This window comes from Pogona vitticeps, chromosome 2 (assembly GCF_051106095.1).
Source record: "Pogona vitticeps strain Pit_001003342236 chromosome 2, PviZW2.1, whole genome shotgun sequence".
Taxonomy (NCBI): domain Eukaryota; kingdom Metazoa; phylum Chordata; class Lepidosauria; order Squamata; family Agamidae; genus Pogona; species Pogona vitticeps.
Window position 1 is genome coordinate 219,130,627 of NC_135784.1, and position 23,420 is coordinate 219,154,046.

General features: G+C 42.9%; 1 protein-coding gene across 6 annotated transcripts in view; it reads right to left on the reverse strand.

The window, feature by feature from the left end:
• The window catches only part of FOCAD (focadhesin), a 249,024-nt gene that overhangs the window by 169,465 nt on the left and 56,139 nt on the right, over positions 1-23,420 (reverse strand). For all 6 annotated transcript variants that reach the window (XR_013541436.1, XM_078384917.1, XM_020790338.3 and 3 more), the window contains 2 exons: positions 21,987-22,189; positions 17,503-17,760 (listed from right to left, as the gene is read on the reverse strand). Coding sequence is in view for 5 of the 6 variants with exons in the window: in XM_078384917.1 (XP_078241043.1) it covers positions 17,503-17,760; positions 21,987-22,189 (461 nt within the window). In the remaining variant the exon portion in view is untranslated. The remainder of the gene's footprint in view (positions 1-17,502; positions 17,761-21,986; positions 22,190-23,420) is intronic.

Sequence of the window (23,420 nt, forward strand, 5' to 3'; positions counted from 1 at the left end):
GTTCTTTTCTCTTCTCAAAATTTATTTTTACCTTCACCCAGCCAGGCTGTGTTATCAAAGAGCCATTTAAATCATTAGTTCAGTTCACACGTAGCTCAGATCACAGTCTATTTTTTTTCTTCCAAAGGCTTCCTTCTCCTCCCCCAAACAGGGCGGGCCAACAATCAGAGTCCCAGCAAATGTGTTTTCCACAGCAAACAGCGTCCCACACAGTCTAAGAATTGTATATCCAAAAGGAGGGAGGGTCCAACTCGTTGCCAGCCGCCAAACCGGAAGATGTTCTTCTCTCAAGATTTATTTTTACCTTCACCCAGCCAGCTATGTTATCAGAGTGTCATTTAAATCATTAGTTCAGTTCTAACGCAGCTCACAGTCTATTTTTTTACTTCCCAAGGCTTCCTTCTCCTCCCCCAAACAAGGAGAGCCAACAATCAGAGTCCCGGCAAATGTGTTTTCCACGGCAAACAGGGTCTTCAAAAGGAGAAAAGGTCCTAAGTGTACAGCTTACAGCAGATTTTATTCTCTCACAGCCTGTCCAGTGCCCAGAAGTTTTTCCCTTAATAAAGACCCAAGCTGTTTCTGCCTGGCTGTTCTCTTAAAATCCACACGACCTTGATCAGCTTAATTGCAAGCTGACATGCTAAATACGCCGCTCCCTTATCTCATTTCAGTCATAAATTTTCACACAATCACTTGTTCTTCATTTTAATGGGGTTTTTCATAGAACAAGGGCTCCCACTTACTTTATTTATATTTTTGCCGTGCTTCTGTTCTCTTATTCTCGGCACTGGAGCTGTCCTGGCTAGTTGCCAAAAATGGCGCCTGTCTTCGGTCTGTGCTATTGTGAATTTCCAGAAGAGAGACAAATCGGTTTGCTTCCCAATCTTCTAACTTCTGCGGCTCACACCAGCTTCAGGAGGGTCTCTTCTGACTCTCCCTAAATCCCCCCATTCCTAGGGGGACCCCAGACTGAAGCAGTTCTAGCTTCTCCGGGAGCTATTCCCAAGAGCTGCTAGCTTCACCAGGACGAAGCTCCTCCCGGTCTTATCTCCAGTCTCTTCGGGGGCGTGGGTTCGAATCCCACCGCTGCCACCATGTCAGCAATCCCCCATCTCCAAGGAGATTAAGAGGACACCGGAGAAGGAGAGATTTCAGAGTTTAGCCAGTCCTTATTAGTTAAATTGAGCCCAATTTCTCAGCCAGGCCCCGACTAACACTCCTTCCTCAAGTCCATCCCCTTGGTTAAGAAAAAGAAACAAACACAGACAATCCATGAGTTTACACTCAGGCTAATCTGGGCTCTATATGGTAGCAAAATATTCGTGGCCAATTAGCTAGGCTAGTCTGTTCAAGAAACCAATGCATGCAATTCCAAATCATTACTGCTTTATTAAGAAACATGGTTCAGAAAAGAATTCAGATTATAGCAAAGCAATTCAGTTAGAAACATTTCCATGGCAAGACAGACAGATCACCCCCACCACTCCAGCTAGAAAAATAAAACAAAAATTGTATTCTAAACTAGAATAATGCATAAGCGTACTCATTCTTACGTTCCTGTGATTCCATAGTCCATGATCCACCAGGACAGTTAGAGTTCATTTGTAATCCAAATGACCAAGTTGGTAAAAAGGCTTCATTCAAAGGTTATAATCCATTTTGGGGGAAAGCACATGTCTGTCCTTTCTCAGTCAAACTCCATCTTTTTTCAACTTCCACCAACTTCCTTCTTCTTCCCAGGATGCCTCATAAGGAACACCCCCTCCTGGGTCTTATTGTCCCGCCTAACTTTCTCATGGGAGCTTGAGTTGTTATCATGTCTTGTGGCAGAATTATTATGACTACCAGGAATGTAACTCTTTGGCTCTCCTTAGCAACTAGATAACCAGAGAACGAAGCTTCTCTGAAACAGCATGTAAAATTTTCCTACCACAGACACAGACATAAAATCAAGATGGATGCTATAGGGACAATCTTAGGACTACATATCCCATTCTAATACACATAAAAACACAAATCATCACACTGAGATCCCAAATAAGTGGAGATTTAGCAGAGCTGTATTCACAGATGCTTCTAGTGAAGGCCAGAGACTTTGAGGCTTCTAGAAAAATGGTTTATTCTAGATATGGCATCAATGCAGAAAACCTGAGGCAAAAATTTCGTGTCCTGACCAAAAAGCCTGAGGAATCTTATTCCCAATTGGGGACTAAATTAGTTCAATGTCTGGAAAAATGGATGGAGCGAGAGAATGTAAATTCTTTAGAACAAATGAAAAATGTGATTGGGTTGGAGCAATTTTATTCTATTTTACTGAGGGAATTGCGTTATTTAGTAAGAGACAAAAATCCTAAAAATATACTGGAAGCAAGTGCGAAGGCGGATTCCATAAGTGAGATAAGAAACCCCAGGTTCTCTGAGGTAAAAATTGGCAGGAAAGTGTGGGATGACAGGAGGAGAGGGACCCACCCAGTAGATTACCTCAGAAGTACCCAAGCTACTGGTCTGTGGTCCCAAAAAGTTTCAGGACCGCTGCCTTATCAGTTTGCTGACTGGCCAGGCAGCTAAATGGGCTAATCCTTTGCTTCTTGAGAAATTTAGTTTGGATGGCTTTATCAAGCAGCTCAAGCACATGTTTGAAAATTCAGCAAGTGTGACTACAGCTAACCACCACATCCGTAGGCTGCAGCATGGTGACCAGCCCCTTGGGGAATATATAATAAACTTTTGCCTATTTTGACAGGCCTTGGCATGGGATGAGGCAGCGTTCTTGGATCAATTCCAGGAAGGCCTTTTGAGGGAGAACCTGGATGAATTAGCATATGTGGACAAACCTCAAACTCTGCACGAACTGATTCATCTCTGCCTCAGGATTGAGGGGCAGTTGGAGTCAAGACAAGGCCACTCTAAGTTTAGAGAACGCGAGAAGTGGTCTACCCCCATATCATGGACCTTCGGGGTACCTGGTGCTGTAAGCCCTCTCCCCTCTGAAGAACCAATTCACTGAGTGGGGTTCATCCACGTTTGTTGCCGGAAGTAGTGGCGCTGTTGTTTGGGGCTTTGTCTGTATTGTGGACAAAACGGACATTTTGCTTGTCACTACTCAACTGAAGTACCAGTCTAGGCAGAATAAGGAAACATTCACACCTTGACTTCTGTGGGCCTAAGTGTAATCTCAGTCTCTGGGGTGGACAAGACAGCAGTCCCACTGCCATCTTGACCAGACCTCCCCAGACTCCTTCTCAGCCCAATAAGACAAGGAATCAGTCTCTTGGCTTACAAGGGTCCTGTAGTATCCCTCTACTTGGTACATGCGCTCGTAATCTCCAGATTAGACCACTGTAATGCGCTCTACGTGGGGCTACCTTTGGGGTTGCTGCGGAAGCTACAGGTGGTGCAGAATGCGGCGGCCAGATTAATCAGCGGTGTGAAAAAATACCAACATATTTCACCCACTCTGGCCGCCTTGCACTGGCTGCCCATCCGCTTCCGCATCGACTTCAAAGTGTTGATGCTCACGTATAAAGCCCTAAACGGTTTAGGGCCTCGATACTTGGCGGAACGCCTTCTCCCGCCAAGATCTACCCGTGTCACTCGCTCGAGCCAGGAGGTGAGGTTGAGGAGCCTAACGCCGAGGGAGGCCCGGAAGGAGAAGACAAGAAATCGGGCCTTCTCGGCGGTGGCTCCTCGCCTCTGGAACAACTTACCTCCTGTGATCCGCAGGTCTCCCTCGCTGGGTGTCTTCAAGAAGCAATTAAAAACATGGTTGTTCCGGCAGGCCTTTCCATCATTCTCCTCTTGACCCCCCTCTTTGTTTTTGCTTTTGCTTTGTGTATTATATGATTTAATGTAGTGCCTTCTTTCTTTTTTAGAATTGTCTGTTTTCGTTGTTTTATATTATTTTTATGGCTGTTAGCCGCCTAGAGTGGTCCGTGCGGACCAGATAGGCGGGGTATAAATCAAATAAATAAATAAATAAATAAATACTGCTGCTACTGCCATGTCATTCCTCTGGTGTGGTGTCCCTGGAGGACATGGCCCTCCTATGCTTGTCAAGATAGTGTCCTAGAAAGCTTACCTTGTTGTTGCAAGGTGTTCAGGGTGCTGTGAGCAGTACTAGTTTCTTCCTGGTGTGTGTGACTCCTGAGTGGTACCTGGACCTTCTTCATTTGCTGCTGCTACATATGATGGAGAACTGGTTACATCCCCCCCAGCTGCTGCTTAATATCCATTAGGTAAAGACAAAGGTTCCCCTTGTCTGAAGACAGTTTCCGTGGTCACGTGGCCAGCGCGACTAGACATGGCACACCATTACTTTCCCACCAAGGTGGTACCCGTCATAAAAGCGAGCTTCCTAAGAATCTGCTTTTACACGGACCAGAGAGGGGTCCGGAATGATCAGTTCCTAATCAGGTAAAACTGGGTCCTTTAATTTTACCCTAGGCAACTGCTTCACTCCTTCTCCCAAATCTGAACCGATTTTAAATAAACAACATCCAGGAATTCTAGAAGATTTAATCTTCCTCCTCTCTTATAGGTAGGACCCTAAATTGGTAGCATTTAATAAACGTGGCCTGATTAAAGAAATCAGTTTAAAGTAGCTAAAGAACTATAGTAGCTAATGGTCTATGCAAGAAGCCAATTTTCAGACAGACTTTTTATATTTTATTAGAAAAATAGAAATTAGTAAATGAATTTAAACAAGCAAACAAAACATCTTTTCATAATCAAACATTCCCAAAAAACCCCAGCCATCACCACAAGGCATTTTCCTCTATAAAAACCAAAATAATAAACAGCTAACTACATTTTTGAACAGAGATCTGTCTTACTGTTAGTTTGGGGGAAAAAAGTTCATTCGGAGCTTTTCCTCTGGCATTCATTCCTCCGTGCTGGAATTTTCTCGCTGTGTTTGGGCAGACGTCTAGGCTGTCTTCTCTCCATCTTCTCCCTCTGCTGTCTTCTCTCTCCCTCTCTCTTAAATCAAGAAGTTATGTCCTTGTTCCGTCTGGGTTGAGATAGTTGCCTGGCGACGTGATAAAGGTCACCTTGTTCTTCTACTGAAAAAGAACTGACCTTGGACATCTTGCTTCATTCTAACTTGCACACAGACACAAACGGATTTCTAGCCTAACTTTGCTCCTATAAAATAAATCTCTATTCAGTTTTCATAATCAAATTCATGACAGTACCTATTTGTCTACTCAGATTTTTACATGCTTTTGAACTTCTAGGCTGGCAGGAGCTGGGGCAAATGACAGGGGCTCACTCCGTCACGTGGATTCGATCTTATGACGGCTGCTCTTCTGACCTTGCAATGCAAAGGCTTCTGTGATTTAATCTGCAGCAGCACCACGTCCCTCTCTAATATCCATTACCCAGTTTAATTTGGGGATCAAAAAGGATTGCTAGAATGTACTCCTCCTTCTTCCATAAGGACCCCAACCTATAATGGAGCAGGTTCTTTCACTTGCTGGCCCGGGCCACCACTTCAGGTCGGAAAAAATGCTGTTCTTCCTTTATGATGAGAGTACAGTCTTCCACCTAGAGTGACCCCTCATCATGCCCTCCATAATTACAACTAAGCTCTGATATACTGGTATCACCAGGCTAAGAATGGCTGTCTCCTTGTGTTGCACTCCCAAAACTTTGGATGACATAAACCACTTCGCCCAAAATGTCCCACTCTTCTTTGCCCATAGGATAGTCACACAAATGGAAGTTTCCATGGTTTGTCCTTTGCTGCTCCAGTGTTCTTTCAAGTAGATAGAAAATGGACTTCCATCGAGTTGCCACATCATGGATTGGGTGGTGCAGTGGCAATCTGAATTATCCTTTCTCTGCTGCAACAGCTCACTGCCTCAGACACTGTGGTGAAAATGCTCTGACACCTGTATGGCCCACTCAATTATAATAGCTAAGTATGTTTCTTCCATACCCTACAAAGTACCCTGAACTGCTAGCTTGAGTGTACCTTGCACCACACGCCTTTCATTTTCCCAGCCTTTAGTATTGCCACCATGTTTGCCCCCTTGTTTGTGACAGACCTTGCCATTCTACGGCTAGACCACACTGCTGCATGTCCCTCAGTGCTTCTTGAATGTTGAGAGCAATGTGGTTGCCCTCCATCACAGCCTCATTCAACTGGGCTCACATGTATCTTGTTCATGTGTGTCGGCCTATGTCTGATGCCTCCAACTCACATCAGTCTCCTGTCAGGGACAGACTGGCATATTTTGTATCCTGGCTGCTGCCACACCAGTTGCCTGACATCTTAATATAAATCTGGCAGCACCCTGCAACTAAGGGCATGGCAATTTATAATGGGGTGTCAGTTCTGCCAGAAACCTATGGAAACCAATGTTCTTTACCAAGGAGAATAGTTGGTTATCCAGGGCTATCATCTCCCCTAAGTGACAAGTAATCCAGGCATCCTTACATCTGCAGAAGTTTTCCTGTACCTCTTCAAGCTCCTTAAAGGTAGTTTGGAACTTATTCTTATGATGTACATCTGGCATTTGTTGCTTCCCACCTCTTATTATCGGCCCATCTACCTCCCTGCATCCTTGGGCTGATGGCTCAACCTTTGCCCTCTGATGACTCTTAGACTTCACCATAAAGAAGCCATTTGCCCCCACGTTATCCAGTTCATTTGCCAGGGTAAGTCTTCAGGTGGCTGAGAGGTAGCCCAAATCCTGCCCACGCTTGAGTACCTTCTTACAATGCATTCACCCAGCCATGCAAGTATCTGTCACACCCTGCTGAAAATACTTCCAGATCGTTGACTTCTGGAGAGCTCCAATTCTTGACCGTGGAGTTCCCACCAACCCCAATGCAGCTTTGCCCAGGAGAGATTTGCTGGTAATGGGGCTGGGGGAAGGGGGCAGACTCTTCCTTGAATATAATGGAGGTGCATGGTATGGTTAGAGACGGCAATGTCTGGTGCTCTTCATATATCTCTTTCCCAACCATAAAAGCTGCTGCCCAAGCTAAAAGTGTTTGTCTGAGTGCTAATGCCATATTTGTCTTTCTCTGGCACATTGGCTCTGTGGAAGAAGTGCTTTTTTTCTTCATCAACTTTTTTTGACCCCTTGCTCTGGCTAGATTGCACAATACAAAGTATTCTGAAAGTGTGCACTTTGGTACTTCAGAACAGAGTACATTTGGATTTAATGAAATTACCCCCTTGCCCAATAATGCCATTCTACTGATAATAACTTTAATACTGTATGTATTTTTCACTGTCTCCTTACTCCCACTGACTCTATCTCCAATAATCTTCTATTCATAGATATCTCCAGAGCCTAAAAGTGGAAATAAACAGAGGATTACTGGAGGTTGAGCCAATCTGAGCAGAGAGATTGTAGAAAATATTTATTGTAAAAAATATACACCAAGATTATAACATGTAAGAGTGCACTCGTTGAACGGAAGTCCCATAATTAAATCAAGATTTTCTGAACAGAAATTTAAATCACAATTTAAATTATTTTGATTTATATCAAATCCACCTTGCTCTAACTTCTGCCACATTAGCCTTTTATTTTTAATTCACAATGGGAGAGGGGAAACATCTTCAGACAAATTTCCCTGAAGGGTGTCATTTAACAGCCAAATATTTTATTGCTGTAGTTGAGATAGACTATATAAATGAGAACATTCCCCAGAGACTCATAATCCACTAATAATGGTAATAGGTCTTCTGTTATAATGCACAGATGACCTCCTCAGTCAAAGCACTTAATTTTCTTTTCTTCTTGCAGCACAGCTGGATTCATATATAACAGTGTTTTTGCCCCCACCCCCACCCCACAATGAGTTGGTTCAAACCATTAGGAAAAAATATGAGAGTCATTTCAGAATTAAACAAATCTGTTTGTCTCAGTCATGCAAATTTTGCATGCACTCTTTATGTTTCTTGTACTTTCCAGTAATGCTCCGGCTGTGATCTTTCCATGCCTAGTAAAGTACATTGGTAGAGACCCACCACTGAGATTTAACAGCACAACCATGAAATAAGTATATGAGCTACGGTAACACTGGATGCAAATTATTTACTGTAGATATTGATGGCAATATCTACAGTAAAGATGTAGATATTCTCACCAATATCTACACCTTTACTGTTCAAGACAATACAATCTGCTCACTGATTGCCTGTATTGTCTTGAACAAGTTAGTATCTGTTAATTAAGAATAACAGTTTTCTACCCAAAAGGCTCCATGTGAAAACACAATTAACATGGCAACAAACACTGTAAACCAGAATGCTTTATAAACTGCAATTCTAACTGGCTAAGATGGCCAAGGATCAGCTAATCCAACACAAATGTGGCAGCAGCTGCGCTGAATCCAAATCCTTCTCAGTCTAAGGGTGTTGGAAATTACCTAGGACTGCACTCACCCTGGCCTAAATTTATGCCAGCACTATGGCTTTGCTCCTGAGCTTTAAAAAAGTCTGGATCTGGCAAAATTCAGACCTTTCTCTCCCCCTTTCCCATTTTTTGCTCTTCTGTCAGCAGGTCTTAGCCAACAGAGCAGTTCTGCCATAAAGAGAACTCTGAGATCAGAGACTCTTACTTTGACCAAAAAGGAGGAGAAGAAAGAGGAGGAGGAGGATGGGGAGGGAGAGGAAGGAAAGAAGGAAAACTTGAGATCCACTGTAAACACATTTAGATCAATCCTTAGTAATGTGCTTTTAAAAAATGTCAACATGCTGTCAATTTAAAATTGAGAACAATGGCTTCCCCCACCTAACTACAACAGTCTTCCTCTTGAACTGGTTTCATTGGAGTCCAATCAAGAATGGAATCTTGCAGTCTACCTTTGCATCTCTAGTCACTGAGAAGAATGAGAAAGCTGCAGCCTTCCCCCCCCCCCATTTCTTTTCCCCCTGCCCTTGAAAGGGCAGATGAAGCAACAGGCCACAGAACCATGGAGAGATGGAAAGAGCTCCCTTGTTTCCTTCAGCAGCTGGGGTTTTACAATGTAGTGCTGTAGCTGAAATAAAGACCCTCAAAAGCACACAATAAACTTGTGTAAGATTTTTAATCTATTTGAATAAGCCAGGGAGTGAGCTTGCAAGGCAATATGGAATAGAAAAAGAAGCAGTATGGAAAAAAATCTTAATTATGTTCATTCACTACACTTTATATTCAATCATCCTGTGGAGCTAGGTTGCCTTTCTGCAGTACAACAGCTTCAACCAATAAACTTTTTTCATGGGGACAAAGAAACCTGCCTTATACCAAGCCAAACTACTGGCCTATCTAGCCCACTACTATCAAACTCTGTCAGGCAGGGAATCTCCAAGGTTTCAGGAGAATTCTGTCACAGCCCAACTTGAAAATCCCTAGTATTCCCTGTGATCTCCCATCAAACTACTAACCAGACCAGACCCTGCTTAGCTTCTGAAATCAGGGATCAGGATGGTATGGTGGCATCAGTTCTCAGAACCTTATAAAATACTATTGTTTAAGCTGCAATCCCCCAAAATTAGGGTTTGGGAGATTGGATTTTAACTATTTTGTTACATTATAATTATTTTTATTGTTTTACACCATCTTGAGCACTACTTTGCTCTGAAAAGGGTGGATAAACATATACAGTGGTGCTGTGCTAGACAATGATAATCCGTTCCACTGAAATCGCTGTTTAGCGAAATCATTGTCTAGCGAAAAGCATTTCCCTATTGGAATGCATTGAAACCTGTTTAATGCGTTCCAATGGGGAAGAATCGTTGTTGTCTAGCGAACATCAGCCATAGGAAAGCCACTTTGCGAACTGCCTATCAGCTGTTTAAATAGCTGTCTTGCGAAGCTTAGGTCCCGAAAACATCTGTTTGTGAGCGCGGTGCGAGCTGTCAAAATCGTCTAGCAAAAATCGGTTTGTGAAGCAGGGACCCAACATTGTCCAGCGAAATTCCCCCATAGGAATCACTGTTTTGCGAATTACTATAGCGATCGCACAAAGCCAATGTCTAGCGAAAAAACTGTCATGCGGGGTAACTGTCTAGCGAGGCACCACTGTAATGAATTTTTTAAAAATTATGTCCTTATGCCGACCCTTGCCAGGGTTTTTTCAGTATAGATTCCTCAGAAAGAATTTACCATTTCCTTCCCAGGGGGGCCCTGGGACTGTGCAACTTTCCCTAAGGCTACACGGGGTGGCTGTTTTCCTTGGATGCACAGTGGGGAATTCCCAACCTATGGCTCCACAGACCAGTAACTAAGCCATTGAGCTATTTAGCCAGCTAATAGCTAATAAATACATACATACATACATACATACATACATACATACATACATACATACATACATACATACATACACACACACACACACACACACACACACACACACACACACACACACACACACACACACAGTGGTGCCTCGTATTACGAGCGCACCGTATAACGACGAATCCGCATAGCGATCCCTTTTCCGGGATCGCTAATGCGGAGGCATAGCATCGGCCCCAATGGGCAAAACTCGCTTACCGATCTTCCATGTGGGGGGCCCGTTGGAAGGAGCCGCCGCCGCCGCCGCGAGAGTGATGCGGGGCCGTGCTCGCCGGGGAGAAAAGCAGGCGGCGAGACAGGCAGGCGGAGGGAGGGAAGTGGTGCGCGCTCGTGCATCCGCCTCCCTTCTTCGTCCTCCTTCCCCCACACTTTCCCTCTTCCTCCTCCTCTCTCTTCTGCCGCCGCTGGGGAGGAACACAGGCAGGCAGGCAGGCAGATGGAGGAAAGGAAGTGGCGCGCGGTCGTGTGTCTGCCTCCCTTCTTCGTCCTCCTCTCCCCACACTTTCCCTCTTCCTCCTCCTCTCTCTTCTGCCGCCGCTGGGGAGGAATGCAGGCAGGCAGGCAGGCAGATGGAGGAAAGGAAGTGGCGCGCGGTCGTGTGTCCGCCTCCCTTCTTCGTCCTCCTCCCCCCACACTTTCCCTCTTCCTCCTCCTCTCTCTTCTGCCGCCGCTGGGGAGGAACGCAGGCAGGCAGGCAGATGGAGGAAAGGAAGTGGCGCACGGTCGTGTGTCCGCCCCCCTTTCCCTCTTCCTCCTCCTCCTCTTGCCCTCGGGCGATCGGCTGTTGCCGGACGCCCGAAATGGCCACACACATTTTCGCGCCCTCCCCTCGCTTACCAAGGGCGCGAAAATGGCTGCCGGACCCCGGGAGCATCGCTGAAGGGTGAGTTTTGGGCCGATTTGGAACGCATTAAACGATGTTTAATGCGTTCCAATGGCTTTTTTTGTCCCGTTCAGCGATGTTTCGCTATAGCGAAGGTTAATCCGGAACGGATTAACCTCGCTATACGAAAACATCGCTGTGCGGGTAAGCAAAGCCTATTGGAACGCATTAAACTTAGTTTAATGCGTTCCAATAAGCATGGAAACTTACCCCTCCAGCGATGTTTTCTGTCCGGCGGCCATTTTGGAGACGCCGATCAGCTGTTCGGCGGCTCCAAAATGGCCGCCGGACGCCCCAATCGTCGCAAAGCGAGTGCGGCGATTGGGGCTGATCCGTATAGCGATCCCCAAAAAGGGATCGCTATACGGATTCTTCATTAAACGGTGCGCTCGTTAAGCGAGGCACCACTGTATATATATACACATACATACATACATATACATATACATATACATATACATATATATATATATATATATATATATATATATATATATACATATATATATATATATATATATATATATATATATATATATATATATATATATATATATATATATATATATATATATATATATATATATATATATATATATATAAAATGAGCTGAAGAGATCAAATCAATAAATTGTTAGATATTTATTCCAACTGTACTTTTACTACTAGAGATGCATGGGTTCCATAAGAAAGAAAGGCGGAGAGAGACAACTTTTTCTTCATCCTGATTGGCTGTCGACGGGGGGAGGAGAAGAAGGGGGGTTTTCCAGCATGAGAGAGAAATGGAGTATTGCTGACAGAGAGAAGAGACTTTTGCCTCATGGATTTCTAAGGAGACTTTTGCCTCATGGATTTCTAAGGAGACTTTTGCCTCATGAATTACTGGAGAGACTTTTTCCGTATGGATTTCTAGAAGTACTTGTATCGTTTGTATGGACTATGGATTTTTAGATGGACTTGGGAGTTCCTGAAATTCATTAGGACGTAGTTCTTAAAAGTAGTTTAGAGGGGAGGCAATGGCTTTCCTAATTTTTCTTAGATAGTGATTTTATTGATTTTATTTTTCTAGCTGGAGTTTGCTAGATTTCTAACTGTTTAGTTATGGAAATGTTTCTGATTGCTTTGCTTTTGCATAAACTGAATTCTTTTAAATCTTTATATTTCTAATAAAACAATTATACCAAAGATCTTATGTTTGATCTCTTGAACAGACACAACCTGCTACCAATACTAAATTAGATTTCTTTTAGGCCACGGAACTAAGCTACCTTGAGTCCAATATTTTCTTGAGTACTGAGAGATCTACATGACTCAGACTCATGATTATATTCTGGTTTCTCAATGGTTTTTAAATGGGAATGGACTTGGGAAAGGAGTGTAGTGAGACTGCCTGGATGGGACAAGGACTCATCTCATTCCAAATAGGAGTGCATTAACTCTGGAACCTCTCTATTCCGAGCTGTCTGATTCTTTTAGGAGAACGGGCAAGCTTACACTCCCTAGATCTGGAGAAATGGAAACGAGAAGATTATAGACTCAGAGAGACAGAAAGGAGAAAAAGGAGTTTGGGGTGTGAGATTGTGAGAGAGATAAGGCTGGTTAGGAAAATAGGTAGAGAAGATGGTAATGATATATAGCAAGAGAAAAGAGGTATGTAATGAGAGAACTCTTGATGATTTGCTTATGTATAATGTGTATCTGAGAAACTTCTGTTATTGTTCAATCTGCTTCACTACAATAAATTTCTGCTTCTGTTCACAAGACAAGTATTCTGACATACATCATTTAAATTGTGGATTGAAGTAATCCACTGGTGGCAGCAAGAGGAAAATGTGATGTTTTCCCTTTGTGAGGGAAAAACAAGCAGGAGCCACAAGAGCAAATGCCACACCAGCTGACAGCTAATAAATACATATATACATCATAATAATTAGCTGAAGAGACCAAATCAATAAACTGTTAGATATTTGTTCCAACTCTATTTTTATTACTAGAAATGCAGAGAGCTGATAGAAAATTTTCTGCTTCCTGTTCCAAAACTGGCTTTGGGCACTAACCAGCTTTGGGCACTAACTCTTGGGTGGATGCTACTACACCTCAGGTGGCTAAATGTCCTAAACTTTTATGGGGCTAAACCCTACTGTTAATCACGACTTGCATCAATGACTCAAATCATGATTGAACAAGTTCCATTCTTTTAGTGGGTTTACTCTATTTTTGAGTAAGAATTGGATTTAGACCACGGTTTTCATTTGTCCAACAACTTACCTGATCTTTAAAGTGCTTTATGTTATTCAAACATGAAATACGGGTATTCCTTACACAATTCAATTCTAGATTACATTGACTTGAAAGCTGAGTCCTGGAAATTTAAATAAACTTAATTCTAATTGTGCTTATTATCAAGTGTGGGAAAATCTCAGTATCCAGTGTTTCTTTAAAACATGAATTTGGGAAATTTTAGTTTTAATACTTCAATTTACACTTGTTTATAATTATTAGCTATTTGTGAAAAATCAGGAGATTTCACTCTTTTCAGTAATAAACCTGCCTTTAGGCTTTTGTCAGATCTCATATGTGAACACTGAAAGAACCTGACTGAGAAGCCATCCCAAATGCAAGTCCCAAACAGCTGTTATGTATTCTACATTCCTAAAAATCTGTTGTGAGTGTAAATTGTCTGTGCAGCTCCAAAAGGAAAAGCTTTCACAAAACCCAAACCCTTCTGTGAATAAACTCGACCATAAAATGTCTCACTTAACCAAACTTTATAGATACAAAATGCATTTCGGGAGCAGGCAATGTGGCTGACCTGGGGTTAACCTACATCCTGATCCATAGCTATGCAAACCATTTGCAGCAGCCTGCCACTGGCACCAGGCGCTCTGTGGTTCCAGTCTTTCCATTTCCCCATTATCTACCCTAGAAAGCAATTTTTTTTTCATTTCAGTTGAAAACCTCAAAGAACCACTGGAGCCATTTGAGGTTGGAAACAAAATTCCCCAGCTCCCCATTTCTTGTAAAGTAGTTTCCATTTATCTGTTTTGAATTAATAGGATAAAAGCATCATCTGCAGACAGCTGTTCCCACAGAGAGATGCAAACTGTATGGCATGGTTCCCTAGTTAGTGTTGCTTGGGCCTTTTTTGCATTTTGAGAGGATGTTATTAGAAACAAAGAGACATGTGAGGAAATTAAATGCAGTGATCAGTTGTGGGATTTCCAAAGAACATTATGCTTTTGCTTTTGTTATTGTTAGCCTTTGCCATTCTTTGTACTTCAGGATACATGAATGGTCATTTCATGGGTCTGGCATTTTAAAACAATTTTTCAGTAAGATGCCCATGAGTCCCTCCATTGGGAAAGCAGCAGCATATGAATGAAATACATACAGACACCAAAAAAACCATAACGTGCTCAATACGACAGTGTTACCAGTGCATGATTACAAAGTATTTCATACCGATTCCCAAATCACTCTTGTAGAAGTTATTTGACACCTCTTAGTCAGGAACTCTATTTGCATTTCAATATACTAATTAGTGGCATCCAGGATACAGGACTCAACAGAAAAAATGTTCCTTTTACATATGTATGTATATTGGCTTATGCAGCTTTCACATGCAAGAATGCATCTGGAAGGAGACACAAACACACCACCCATCTACTGATATCAATTATAATATTATCTGAAAATGTTACATTGTTTAGGAGATTTAAGTTCAAATCTCCACTTGGCTCTGAAACTTATTAGGTGACCTTTAGCCAGTCGTATGTTCTGAATTTCTCCTATTTCACAGGGTGGTTGTGAGATAAAATGGGGAGGGGGAAAACCACATGCAACACTTTCAGCTCATTGGTGGAAAGACAAGATATCCATATAAGAGACAGATACATAAAAAAGGAGTAAAGTGACCTCCCATCATATTTTTCATGCTTCTTTGGTCACACACCAAATATACTCTACGAAACCAAACAACAAATTACTGGCTAGGACTAATGGAAGCTGGAGCCCCAATGTATCTAGAAAAGGATTATGACAGCATTTTACAGCCCACAAGAAAATGGATGTTTAAAACAAACAAACACTGGTCAAATTCTGGTCCTGGAGTCCTGAAAGAACAGTTTTTACATCAGCGCCCAAATAAGGCCATCCACCCAAGAATATTTTTTTGAAAAGCAGAAATGCCAACCCAGACATTCCTTATTTTTCCTTCCCCAAAACAGTCAAAAATCCACCATTTCTGGGCTCTATGAAGGCTGCAAAGTGGACTGTGGACACAATTGCCCCCTGAGCCCCATGATCTTGTCAACGTCTGATATGGAAGTAATCCAATAACAACTGGAGGTCCACAGCTTCCCTGTTTTTTTGCGACATCAGGTTTAACACCTATATGAAAAAAAGTCTTCATTTGCAGTATCTGAAGTTCACAGCATCTGTCCTCCGTTGATTTAAGATAAGTGTTAAATTAAGATGTTTTAAATGATTTTTAAGATATCTGCTATATTATAATGTTTTTATTATGTGTGTAAGCCGCCCTGAGTAGACTTTGTCTAGGGGGGCGGTGTAAAAATCTAATAAAATAAAGTAAAGTAAAGTAACCTCTGGTGTCTTGGGCTCTTTCTCTCTCCCCCCTCTCTCTCTCACACACACAAACTCACACTCACACAGATGTTCCTAGATGCTGCCCCTGAAAAGGACCAAAGCTGAGAGGTGCAGAAGCCACCTTTCAAACTAAACTTATAACAGGTAATGCCAGTGACACTGTCATGGATTGATTTATGTGGATTAGATCTTGTACTGAGGATGAGATATGTAGTAGTGAACAATGTAAAATGGATTCCATATTGGTTCTCTGTATAAATGATTTCTGCATGCTGACAGTGTATTTCTAGAGGGATGTGGGAATGTTTTCTTGTAGGCCTGAGGAGGACATTCCTAGATAAGAAGACTGGGTAATTGTTATGGTGAAGCTGCAGATGTGCTAAGGAAAACAACATCTGTTTCCCATGAGAAGAGAAAAGAGACGATAAGGAAGGACTGTTTACCTGACTTTGTGCCTTGATTGGATGACAGCGTGAGAGACGGAGAAGAAGGGGGGTTCCAGCGAAGCTTGGAAAAGGAACTTTTGCTAAGGACAATATTCCTGATTTTTCTTCCATTCATTCTTTGATCTTTTGGACTACCGTTTTTCTAGGTCTTGTTGCCTGCTGGGCAGTGCAGGTAACAGACTGATAGAGATGTAGGGGGACTAGGTAGAAAGGGGGGCTTTATGCCTTTTGCCCACCCTAACAGAGCTTTTTAGAGATTTTCTAGGATTTTTAGTGTTTTTCTATTTAAAGAGAATTGTTGCTTCATTTTTGTTTTGTATCAAGCCTTGAAAATGATAACATGCTTCCTTATGCATTAAACTGACTTTATTTTGTGAATTTTTATATTTTTCTTAATAAAATAATAATTATAAAAATCAATTGGTCTCTTGAACAGCGTAGCTGTGTTAGTATTACCCTGTGGGGGAATTTGGGCCACATTTAGCTACTGAGTCCTACCCAGACTGAGCAAACTGGGTCTACTGACTTCACAGCTCATGTGTATTTCTTTTTTGGAATTTTCTAGGTTGCTGAAGTATCTTTTTAGGGCAGACTTGTAAGCAGAAGCCTTGGGGCAGGCCTTGGCTGTTGTTACCAGGACTCGACACAGCTGAATGAGGGAGCACAAGCTTCTAATTACTCTCTGTCCGACTGGTCAAGCATCCCTTAAGGGAGCTGATGGCTTACAGACACAACAACAGTTCCCATAAAGACAGTGTGTAAATAAATGTAGTCCTTAAGGTTTCTGAAACCAAGAGCAGTCTGAGGTGCTAGAAATGAAACCAGTCCACCAGAATATGGAAGAACAGGGCAGACAATGGGGGCTGGGACTGTAAGTGATGCATTGAGGTCTGATGCTGGTGCTGCTGCTGCTAGCACTATTACTCCCACCTCTTGCTCATTTGTCTTCTTGAAATGTACAAGCAATATCAAGAGTGATGAGCTGTGTAACCACTTTACGAGGTTTTTACACTGGGCTCAGAGAGAGGGGCAATGGAACAAAGAGGTTAGGCACTGTTCATGAAAACAGAGGCACTGCTAGCATCACGCCCAAGGGTTATCTGATGGAGAAGGGAAATAAACTAAGAAGAAAGAATCAGAGAGAAAGTAGCTGTTGAAAACTAAGAGAAATGAGATGTGCGTAAAAGCTGGAACCAAAAGGGACAAAACATCACAGACTGGTCTAAAGTAAGCCATACACAACAGTTGTTACAGCTGTCCTTACCTGAGATGAATCTGCTTTGGCAATTTCTACAGTGGTAGCCAGTACACTGTGGAGGCTGTCTCCATTTTCTTGAACAAGGAGGTAGGTCAGCAAAAGGGAAACATGGGCAGGGACTTGAGTTGTAACAGGTAACACTGACTTCAAAGAAGACAACCAGTCAGTCACAAAGGACATATCGTTCATAAGCATAAGGATCCTCCAGGTAGTATGCAGTGAACCATAAGCAGTGGTGATGGGGAAAAAACGCTCACAAGAAGCCTGAGGGAAATTAAAGAGGCACATTAGGAAGATGAAAAGAAACATCAGATGCAGAATTTGGGATCTAAGTCAATGTGTGGAATGGATGACAAACTAAGACTCGTTGAAACACAAATAATCTCAATTCATATTCTGAGTAAATTTCTAAACTACCACAGCAGAATGGGAACCATCTGCAAATGAAATGGTCAACAGCAACACTGCTTGTGTTTTGCAAAAGGATCTTTCCAAATAGGTGAATATCAATGTACAGTGGTGCCTCGCTTAACGGGTGCCCCATTTAACAACGAATCCGCATACCAATGAAAATTTTGCCATGGCTTTTGCCATCGCATTGCGATGTTCCCTATAGGAAAAAATTGCTTTGCGATGATGGCTCCCCCCCCTCATCGCAAATGCCCCATTTTGCACAGCTTGCAATGGGGGGGGGGGAAGCGATCGTCCCAGAAAAGAGCCGGGAGCCATCTTCCCCACTCCAGCCCCTCCCCTTCCCCGCCTTACAGCTGATCCACGGTGCTCTTTGAAGCTTCCGCAGCAGCTAAATAGGCAGGGAAAATGCACTGAGGAAGCCTCTGAAAGCTGCGCTTTTCCGGGGTGGGGGCCCGGGTGGGTGGGTGGCAGGTACAGGCCTGCCACCACCCCCGCACCCCCCCACGGCAAAGCACCGCTTTCAGAGGTGCATTTTCACTGCTGAAAAAAGCCCCAGGAGGCTTCCGAAAGCGGCGCTTTGCCAGGGTGGGGGTGGGTGGGGGTGTGGTAGGGGCAGGCCCGCCCCCCGCCCCCTTGCACCGCCACCCACCCACCCACCCCCAACCCAGCAAAGCTCAGCTTTCAGAGGCTTCCCCAGTGCATTTTCCCTGCCTATTTAGCTGCTGCAGAAGCTTCAAAGAGTACCGCGGATCAGCTGTAAGGTGGGGAGGGGGAGGGGCTGGAGCAGGGAAGCTGGCAAAATGGCCGCCCGCTATGTTCTGGCCCGGATTCCTCGCTTACCAGGCAGTGAAAATGGCGGCCGGATGGAGGATTCCCCGCATAGCGGTGAGTCCCCCCCCCACATAGCGATGTTTCCAGATAGCGACGTTAATCCTGGAACGGATTCACGTCGCTATGCGGGGCACCACTGTATATGTTCACCCAACACAAATTAGTTCCTTTTTACAAATGGTACCTGCATTGGATATAGAGATGGACAAAGTCACCCTCCAGATGTTTTGGTCTGCAACTCCCACCACCCTAAGCCTGTACAGACAATAGTGATGAACACTAGGAGTTGCAGCCCAACATCTGAGTAGCCCATATTCAGGGTCAGCAGGACCAGCCTTACTGTTAGGCACAGTGGGGGAACTGCCTAAGGCAACAAATACAGAGGGCTGGGGAATTGTGGTGAAATGCTGGAGGACAGAGCTGTATAGCTTGCCCTCCATCCCCACCCAAGCTAGCTTGCTACCCTTAGGTATGTTGGGGGACATCATGTTACCAGTGTTGAAATAAAATTTATTGGCTTTTTACATGGAATGGGAACAGGGGAAGTGTCCATCTTGTACTTCCCTCAGACATCAATTTCAGTGCTGCCCCACCTCAGCCTCAAGTTACCCCTAGCCAGTCAATTCATACCTGTATTCTTACCAGAGATGGAGGTTCAGCAGGGCTCCAACTGTGTCCCTCTTTCTACACAGTGTGTTTGTTTGAATGTTTTGCCCCTGTATGCATGCACAGTTATGACTTCTGTCCCTAGCACTATCTATCATCCTGATTTCATCTACCAGTTCTGTATCTCTGCCCCACCAAGAACTATGGGCACCAGCTGCCATTACTCTCAGGTATTAAAATATCTTCAACTAGGCCTGCAGGTCAGAATGGAAGCAACATCAATCGATAAGAAGAAAAGTTAAGCAATGAATAGGCAACAGATCAGGTGTGAACCGGAAGAGACACAGGACTAAGGAAGGCCAAACCAGAGAAAGTTCAGAAGAAGCAAAAAGTATTTAGACAGGGTTTGTTACAGAAAAGAATTCTAGGTGGTCCTGCCAATCAGTTTTCCAGCATCCTCTCCTTATTTCCTTGCATAGGGCCTACTGAAAGACTACAGCATGCCATGCCTCAGGAACAACAATTCTCAATGTAACTAAGGCACAAACTGGGCCTTACTTCATGAAAGGAGGCTCTTTGCTCTCAAGTTTCCAATCTTCTAACAGGTTTCAAAGCAATAAGCCTGAGCCGTTCTACGGAAGGGCACATGCCTGTTTTAATTATATTGCTCAATGTAATGTAAATTCATTTTGGATAATGGGAAGTATAATGCTCCTGTACTTTAAATGACCTTTTAAAAAGCCATTTCATGCAGAATATTTTAAAACTGCTTTCACCCTCTGTTTATAGCTTTCAATTACTACACAATGAAAATTAAGATCCAGCCACCTGCAAAGTTGCTACATTGACTGACAGAACTGCTCAGAGGTAAATGCTCCTTTTTCACTGCTCCCAAAGGACCTCTACAGTCTGCCACCATTTTCATTCTGGTACCCACAATGTGAGCACAGGCGAGTTAGTGAGGAAGATTTTGTGAGCTTGTTTTTGCAGAAACTTACTGATACAAGACAAATCACTGCTTTAGCCCCATTGAACATAATGGGTCTGACTTCTGAGTAGTCACACACACCAATGCACTGTAGGAGTTCTCAAAATACCACCTTCAGAAGATGACAGGACCTGCACCCCACAAAGACCCCCTTGGGTACAGTTCTGCAATGTGATATATTCTAAATTATAAACTATTACATTCACGAGCAGGGGAAGGGGAAGCATACTTTGATGGCCGGTTGCTGGTGGGCCCATTTGTGTCAGTAGGCATAGGCAGGGCTAGCTTGATCAGGCTGCAGAACTGTCAAATAACAATATATTTACCATGTTGTTGGGGGGTTTTTGCAAGTGGTGTTTTCACATAGCATGTGATTTTTCTTTGGATTTAGCTTTGCTTTGTGATTGCTCATTGAAAGTCTAAACACGAAACTTGTAAATCTGCTGGCATAGATAAGTCTGAGGAACTACAGCTGTGGGATGCAGCATTCATTCAGCATCCTTTTTAACATATAGTTTGACCCTAGCACGGCTTTTCTTATGTTCTTAGGGCCACAAATGCTATGCTGGATTAGATCATGGCATAGCTAAGTAATTCATTTCTGATAGTGATTAAGCCAGATGTCTCTGGGGGGTCCAGGAGCAGTGTACGAAGGCAGCAGTTTTCTACCACTATTATTTCCCTGGAACTAGTAATTTAGGGACTGTTATCTGGCGTGCTGTGGTGCATGGGGTCACGAAGAGTCGGACACGACTGCACGACTAAATGACGACGATCTTGGAAGGAGAATATAGTCAACATTAACAGTAGTCACTGACAGCCTTGCTTTCTAATAATCTGTCTAATGCTCTTTTAAAGCTGTTGAAGGTGATGGCCACTAGCACATGCTTTGGCACCATGTTCTCTACATGTGTTTCATTTGAGCATGTGACTGTGGAGGAGGTAGGGTGGAAACACAGAACATGATCACTGAGGTTACCTTCCTTTACAGACAGGTTAATATTTTAAAAGTCTATTATCAACAATCAAGCTTCAAGGAAAGCAAATGCTGAGATTGACAATTAAAAGTTTCTTAGATTTACCCTGACAAAAAAGGCCAGGAAATGGTCTGGAAACCTCGTATTCTAATGAATTAATGGCAAAGACAAAACATGAACCAGGAATAGCAAGCCTCTGGTTTACTGATCAGACTCTTACCCATGATGGTATACTGTAGATTGTGTTTCAGTTGTTCCTGAGGCAGATAGAAGCATTTTAACACAGAGGTAAGAAAAGTTTAGCCTTCTAGATGGTGTAGGAAAGAGTTCAGACACAGTCAATAGTGAAAGATGACCAACATCCAAAGGCCCACAAGTTCCCCACCTCTGCTTTACTGGAAATGACAAGTTGACCACCTCTGATAACAGGAGTACATGTAAATATTGCTTAAAGTGCCAGAGGGAGTGAATGCAAGCAACAACTAGTTTGGGTACTTATTTATATAGTCCACTCACAGTCTGGCTCATCCTTCCATCACAAGAAGAATCAGTGTTTACTACCAGTTCTCACTCATGCAGCACTAACGCTTGAAGGGGAGAGCAGTTTGTAGTAATGAAATACTACTATTCTCCACCCAGCAATCAGAAAATAGGCATCTGAATGAAAAACTCACCAATGGCTTTTTCTCATTTATGTTTTTCTGTTGAATAATTTCTAGGAGATCAATGGTCAGCTGCTGCCTTGTGGTGCCACCATCTTCCTCAGCTATGCCATCTTTCACAGCTGTCGATGAGAGTATTTGCAGGGCAGGCATCATCAGGGTGAGAGGTGACATCAGAGTTATCTTGATTTCAGAACAGGAAAGGATCTTGAGGGCTAGAAGGGGGAAAGTGTACATTTCCAAGCAGAACTTTAAAAAGTTCTAAGAAATACAACTTGTGAAGTGCTGCCATTGTCCAAAGAGAGCTACCAATGAGAAATAAAACAGAAACAAAACTAGAAGCCAAAGTTCAATTCATAATAATGCCTACAGTAGATCCTCCAAATTAATGGCATTTATGTAAGTTTTGACTTACAGCAGTTGGTTCAGTGGACTACTCTATTTGGGATTACCAAATGACTTGGAATCTTCAGCTCACTTTTTGTCTAAATACAACACATACAATCTGTCAATCTTATACTGACACTGAAAGGAATTCTATTGCATGTCCTATGATTAATTCTAAAAAGAGGAAAACCTCTAAAAATAAAGCTAACATATACATCATTAGTGAAGAATCAAATACTGTAATGGAAGAACAGATACTGAAGACACCACTTGGCAACACATGAAATTCCTTAATTACATACAAAAACAACAAAGAGTCTTTGGGCACCTTAAAAAAATTACAGGTGCCACACCCAGGGAGGCCAAGAGGAAATCCCCACAAGAAACTGAATCTTTTTGTCTGTGGCACCAGAATGGGCTCCTGGTAGACCTGTGCCAGGCCCCTTATCTCCCAGCTTTTTTCTCAATTTTTTAAAATTATTTTCAATGGGAATAGGGTTATGGGGAGGGGAATTTAAGGTTGGGGGGTAGGTAGGGATAGAGAAAGGGTAAAGCTCCAGAGGGTGAGATAGTACATTTGCATCAACTTGTACAATTATTTATGAAATCATTCCCTGTTTTTGAGTCCCTTTTAAGGTAATATTCATTATTTATTTCTGTTTCCTCCATCTCTGCAACTTCCCATGTCTTTTCTGTCAGCTCTTCTAAATCTGGAATACCTGTTTTCTTCTAATATTTTCCATCTGATAACTTTGCTAAAGAAATTACATGCATTATCAAATATAGTGGTGCCTCGCAAGACAATGTTAATTCGTTCCACGAAAATCACTGTCTTGTGAAATATGGTTCCCCATTGGAATGCATTCCAATGGGGGGAAAATCGCTGTCTTGCAAAAAACTGTCCCTAAAAAAAAGAAAGTCTTGCGAAGCACGGATCAAAACATCATCTAGCGAAAATCGCCCGTAGGGAAAACCATTTTGCAAAGCGCTACAGCGATCGCAAAAACTCATCGTCTTGCGAATTAACTGTTTTGCGAGGTAATCGTCTAGCGAGGCATC